The 6,151-nt window shown below is 37.8% G+C and overlaps 1 protein-coding gene across 1 annotated transcript in view; it reads left to right on the top strand.

Annotated features, from left to right (window-relative positions):
* Positions 1 to 537: 537 nt before the first annotated feature.
* Positions 538 to 6,151, top strand: part of HPS5 (Hermansky-Pudlak syndrome 5) — a 33,698-nt gene continuing 28,084 nt past the window's right edge. The window contains 6 exon segments of the mRNA XM_006770884.2: positions 538 to 575; positions 1,613 to 1,776; positions 3,424 to 3,534; positions 3,710 to 3,813; positions 4,223 to 4,379; positions 5,475 to 5,608. Of these exon segments, the coding sequence (XP_006770947.1) occupies positions 1,669 to 1,776; positions 3,424 to 3,534; positions 3,710 to 3,813; positions 4,223 to 4,379; positions 5,475 to 5,608 (614 nt within the window). The 5' untranslated portion in view covers positions 538 to 575; positions 1,613 to 1,668.

Raw genomic sequence — 6,151 nt, 5'->3', positions numbered from 1 at the left:
GCCCGTATAGGATGCCTAAAGATTTTTCTTTTTTTGAATATTATTCTCCCTGCAGAGGTCAAGATGTATTATGAACAGTGTTACTAGCATATGCTAGATACTTATTGCTAGAACATAAGACTATATTATGTGTATGCAATAAAAATATCTTAAGCTTGTATGTGCTTTGTCACTAGAAGGTATGCTCCATGAGCGTTAAGACTTTATTTTGTCTTCTTTTGTTGTCCCTGGGACCTAGAACAATGCCTGGCACATAGTTTGTGCTAGGTACATATTTGTTGAGTAAATGAATGAGTGAATTTATGTGTCTCTGAAAAAACACTAAGAGTAAACAATCAAAAAACACTAAGGGTAAACAATCAAAAAACAAGTATAAGTGGGAGGAGCTAAAAAAAATTTATATTCATTGATTTTAGAGAAAGGAAAGGAGCGAGAGCGAGGGAGCAACATTGATTTGTTGTTCCACTTATTTATGCATTCATTGACTGATTTGTGTATATGCCCTGACTAGGTATTGAACCCACAACCTTGGCGTAGCAGGACGACGCTCTAACCAACTGAGCTACCCGGCCAGGGTAAGTATTTGCTTTATATTCTTAATTTGGCAGGTAACAAAGGATTGGGAAAATTTAAAATTAAGGGGTAGACTTTTTTTTAACTTTTATTTATTTCCTTTCTTTGGAAATTGATGTAATTTGACAAAAATGTATACTTGAGAGTTGTTGAACAGTTAAGAACTCTTATTTTAGTTTACAAAGTCCTCATTGGGTATTTGGCATTTGCTACCTCCCTATCAGGTCTCTTACTAAAGTCCTTATTCCTCTTCAAGCTGTAATTACCTGCACTTGACTTCTCACTTACTTAGCAGGTGCGTTCATTTATTCACCAGATACTTAATGAGCTCCTGATAGGCAGGAGAAAGAGATCCAGAGGTTTATTCCTTTAAGCACTATTAAATTGTTGACTGATAACCATTGAATTTGCTGATAAGGATTTATAGTTAGAGGCCTTTTTTGAAAATTGCCCTTTAATGAAAGACACTTAAAGACAGAAGATGATTTACAACTTAAATGCAGCTAGGGTTGCTATTTTACCATAGAGGAGCTTGACCAATTTTCCTCTTAAATCCTACAGTGTTGCTCAGATGGTGTGTCTCAGTGGTTGAGTGTCAACCGCTGAACCAGGAGGTCAGGGTTCGATTTGAGGTCAGGGCACATGCCGGGGTTGCAGGCTCAATCCCCAGAAGGGGATATGCAGGAGGAGCTGATTGATGTTTCTATCCTTCTCTCCCTCTGCCTTCCTTCTCTAAAATTAATATAAACATATTTTAAAAAAATCCTGCAGTGTCCATTCTACCTTCTCACACTGTTAGATGAGTGGGGGTAGGATTATGGAGGGCCTTGAGAATCTGGACTTACTCTGGGAGGTTTAAAATCAGGAAATGATGCAGTACAAGCTGATGTTTGCATGTTACCTATGCGTGTTTTCTTTCCACCTAAAGGCTGAACACCTCCAGAGTAGGGATTCTTGTCCCTGTCTTTCCTGTGCTCTTTACATACTCATTAAATGCATGTCAAACGAGTGCTGTGCTTCTGAAATTATGTTTTTTCAGGTTTAATTCAGGAATCCTGTGCCTATCACTCAACATAGGTTCAACTTTCCAGCTAAATGACTTTTGTGCCAGTCATACTGGAGTCCTACACCCATGTTCTTGCAGAGTTTGAGTCTCTGGATCCATTACTTTCAGCCCTAAGGCTGGACTCAAGTCGTCTAAAGGTGAATTTCTTGATATGAATGATGCACATTCATATTCATATGATTGTGTGCTCTCTGTTACATGTGCCTCCTGCCCTTTAGTTTATGTTTTATGGAAACTTGAGTATTACCTATACTAGTATTAAGCGTTACTGTCTATATAGCATGTTCATAGCTCTTTCTTTTATTTTTTGAGCTATCATTTGAATTCTTTCCTGTCCTTGGAAACCATGGTATTGATTGCTGATTTTCCCCCTCCTCTCAGTAATCTTTCTGTCTTCTCTCAGGAAGTAATGTATTTGATTGAAAATAAAATAGTATAAATGAGTTTTGAGCAACATGAACCTCTGCTGTTAAACTAACCTCATTCCAAAACAAGGAATTTGATGTACACTCCATTTTAGGGAACGGAGCAAAAGTTATTAGTTCTGTAGCAAAAGTCGTTATCTCATGTGTTTCCCTCAAATACTGAGTTCTTTTGATAAACTCAGGAATAACATGGTGAAGAACAAGTCTCATAACCAATTTTAAAATAATTTTATTTTTACACTTTTGCTCTCATCCAAAGTACCATTTTAGCCTCTGAGCAAAGGGAGAATAGGAAGTAATGGGCAAAGTAATATGAGCAACAATTATAAGGGTCGATATCAGACATGTTTTTAGCTGCAAGTTACAGAATACCTTACCAATAGTGGCTTAAGCATTAGGGTGTTATTAACCTTGTTGGAGGTTAGTATTTCTGGGTTTAGTGTTGTGGCCCAGTGATTTCCACGAGGACCCAGGCTCTCCATTTTCTGTTCTACCATCATCCATATGTTTGTTTTTAGTCACAGTTGCAAGATAAGTATCCTGGCTCTAATCTTGATGTGTCCATTAGTATCTCAAGCAAGAAAAAGGGGGCCAAAGGTAAAGGCTTTCTTAGTTTTTGGACTCTGACTTTTATCTGGGAAGGTGGGGTTTTCCAAGAAGCCCCATCGTTTTAGTTTTATTAGCTGGATTTGAGCCACATGACTCCCCATAACTGCAAGAGAAACTGGGCAAGTGAGTGTTTAGGTTTTCTAGCTTCTGTGGTGGAAAGCAGCAAGGTTGAAGAGGGTTGGGAATGTCTGTGTGTCAGCCAAGCAACAATTTTACCAGGGGTACAGCCTCGCCACTGCTTTCTCTGGTGGATAAGGAGAGAAATCATCAGGGTGAGGGTGTAGGGGAAAATAGCACGTAGTGATCTTTATCTGTTTCCTCTGCAGTCTCACTTGCTCTAAAAGCTTTGGATGTTTGTGTTGATTATACAAATGTGAAATTATTGAAGTGAACAAATGATTAAAGTGGTGGTGTATCCCCTGGAGACATAATTGATCCTCCATCATTGTGGTCAGTGTCGGAATAACCAAGCCAAATTATACAAAAGATGAATTACTCATTTATATAATTGAGCCTATTCAGCCATTTTGAGATTCAAAAATTAGCAATTTAAAGCCAAAATGTTCTTTCTCATGTATTTTTCAGTACACTAGAATGAGAGCATGAGTGCCATTTTGTGGTATCCAACTGGGCAGGGGGTGGCTGGGAGAGGAACCTGGTACACAGATCCTCAGTATGTATTTCCAGTGCATAGTTTATTTGATTAAATGACTGTGGTGATTTCACTCTTGTCTGTTTACATGTTTTTAGTGCACGAGCATAGCTGTATCTCGGAAATGGTTGGCTTTGGGCAGTTCAGGAGGAGGTCTCAACCTCATTCAAAAAGAAGGCTGGAAGCACAGGCTCTTCCTTTCACATAGGGTAAGATTAAGGAGAGCTCTGTCGTATACCATTCGGAGTATCTTTCATAAATGCCAATTTCTCCATTATAAATAATCATTTGGAATATAAGAAAAATATAAAACTTGAGATTTAAAAGTGAAAAAAAATACCATTTTTGTGCAACTGCCTAAAATTTTTCCTTTTTGTGCTCTAGGAAGGAGCAATTTCTCAGGTTGCCTGTTGTTCACATGATGATGATTATGTTGCTGTAGCTACCAGGTGAGAAACTGTTTTAAAACTATCTGACCTTATCCAGATGCATTTTAAATGAACAAATGTAGCTGTGTGTAGGATGACCAACCATCCTGATTTGCCTAGGTCTGTCCCAGTTTTTAGCACTGAAAGTCCTGCGTCCTGGGGAACCTCTCATTCCCCAACAACCAGGGTGGACAGTCAGTTGCCCTAGTGTTTGTGGAAACTGCTAAAATGAGGCAACAACATTTCAGTGGTCTTAAAAGGGAAAGGTAACAGATAATTTAGAACATCTGAGTTCTGTTATGTTGGATTGGTGGACTAATGCAAGGAAATAAATACATTGACTTTCTATTTCCTCTTTTCTAAAGAACAAGTTTACATATATATTTAGTATAGTTGCTACTGTGATGCAATTAAATTGTACCTTTTTCACCATTGGCGAAAATTTGCTTCTTTGTCTCAATTTTTGCAGTCAATGTGGGAAACCAGAACGAATTTACGTGTCTTCAGAACACAAGGGCCGAAAAGTTACAGCTCTCTGTTGGGACACAGCGATTCTTAGAGTTTTTGTAGGTGATCATATGGGGAAAGTTTCAGCCATCAAACTCAACACTTCTAAACAAGCAAGGGTAAGATCAATCCAGTTATTTGCATATGTGGGTGAGGTAAAAGGTGTTATGTCACAGAATTTCAAATAAAGGACAATTTATATCTACCGAATTTTGGGGGGGACTGATCTAGAACCCAGAATATTAATTTTGAGAGACTTGTTAGTATGTGGTACATATGGGAGCCTGGTTTAGTTTGATACTGTTGCAGAATGGCTTCTGTGAGCTAACTTAAGTCTATTATAGTACTTCATAATTTATCTGTATGGCTAACTTAAATAAAGCATTATTTAATACTAGGCTATTAAGAAAGATGCCAATTTATTAGTTGTGTGAATAAAATGACATCAATTGCCCAGGCTCCTTTGTAAGGGTAGAAGAAATTCATGGGTGTAGGTATATTTTCTCTGAGGATGGTGTGAATGGAATCTTGAAGGCACCTCCTGGATTGTGCTCAGCTGTGGAGGATCCCAGGCTTCGTGTCACAGTTATTGTTGGGATGGTAGGGTTGAGTCTCAGGTTACCCGACCAGAATGCTTCAGTCTGTCATTAAGCCAGCTTCGCACTGTCTCTCTCCAAAGGTTATTTATTATATAGGAAGTGGGTAACTTGTCTTTTCATTGCCTTATTTCCATGTATAATCCTGGCAGAAAAGAGATCTAACTGTCATTGGCTAAATTATTTTAGTTACCATATCATAATATTCTTCTGGTTTGCTCGTAATGACCCATCAAGTTATCACTTGATTCTTTATAGTCTTGATCCAAAATATAATTGGAACCTGACACATAGTACAGCCCTAATTTGTCTTTCTTCCAAAGGGAGAAATGCTGTCTACAAATGAAAAATTTCCTTACACATTTGAAAACTTGCTTCATCTTTTCATTCCAACCTCTTAGTTTGGATCATCACTAAGAGAGCCTTAAGACTTCTCTTCTGCAGTTGTGTGCCAAATTATTTCACGTAACTTTGATATTCCAACAGGCCAATTAAATTTTGATCCCTTTAAAATTTTTATTTTGCTCTTCAAGGTATTTGCATTTAAACGGTAGAGAAGGAGGTTATGTGTATATGTAATGATAAATAAACTGTATTTCTTTGTTATCTTCCTTTTAGGCAGCTGTTACCTTTGTGATGTTTCCTGTTCAGACAATAACAACAGTTGACTCCTGTGTTGTCCAGTTAGATTATTTGGATGGAAGACTACTTATATCTTCACTTACTCGATCCTTCTTGTGTGACACTGAAAGGTATATTAACCAACCATGTGTCAAAGGATATACAGAATTTAAGAACTGGAAGGGACTTAGAAATAGTCTAACACCCAATCCCCTCAATTTAATTATACAGATATTCATAAGGCACCAGCTGTGTGCAAGCTGATGTTAGAGAGTAGAGAAGAGATAGAGGATACTGATTCAGTGAAGTGGGTGACTAAGAGAACTATTAACTCTATGTGAAGCATGGTCTAAGTGCCATGAAGAAAGGCCAAATAAGGCTTGTTTTAATATGGGGAACCAGGGAAGTTTCCTTAATTGAATTTGTTGTATATTTAATGGAATTTTACTAAAGTATAAAATTAGATGAAGAATAATTAAGAAATTGTGAAGCTGACAAATACTCTAGCAAAATCTCAAGGGTAGAGTCAAAAGTCCAGTGAATGGCAAAGGAATATATTAGAGGTATCTGTGCAATACCAGGACAGAATAGGAAATGAATATATATCACTGTGCAGAAGTTCCTCAGCCATTCTCACTGCAGGGAAATTTTCACTGGCTCCCCTTCTTGCCCCT

The sequence above is a fragment of the Myotis davidii genome, unplaced genomic scaffold, assembly GCF_000327345.1.
Source record: "Myotis davidii unplaced genomic scaffold, ASM32734v1 scaffold2325, whole genome shotgun sequence".
In the NCBI taxonomy this organism is placed as follows: Eukaryota; Metazoa; Chordata; class Mammalia; order Chiroptera; family Vespertilionidae; genus Myotis; species Myotis davidii.
Note: the sequence above shows the minus strand (reverse complement) of the source record. Positions and strands in the feature narration are given on the sequence as shown.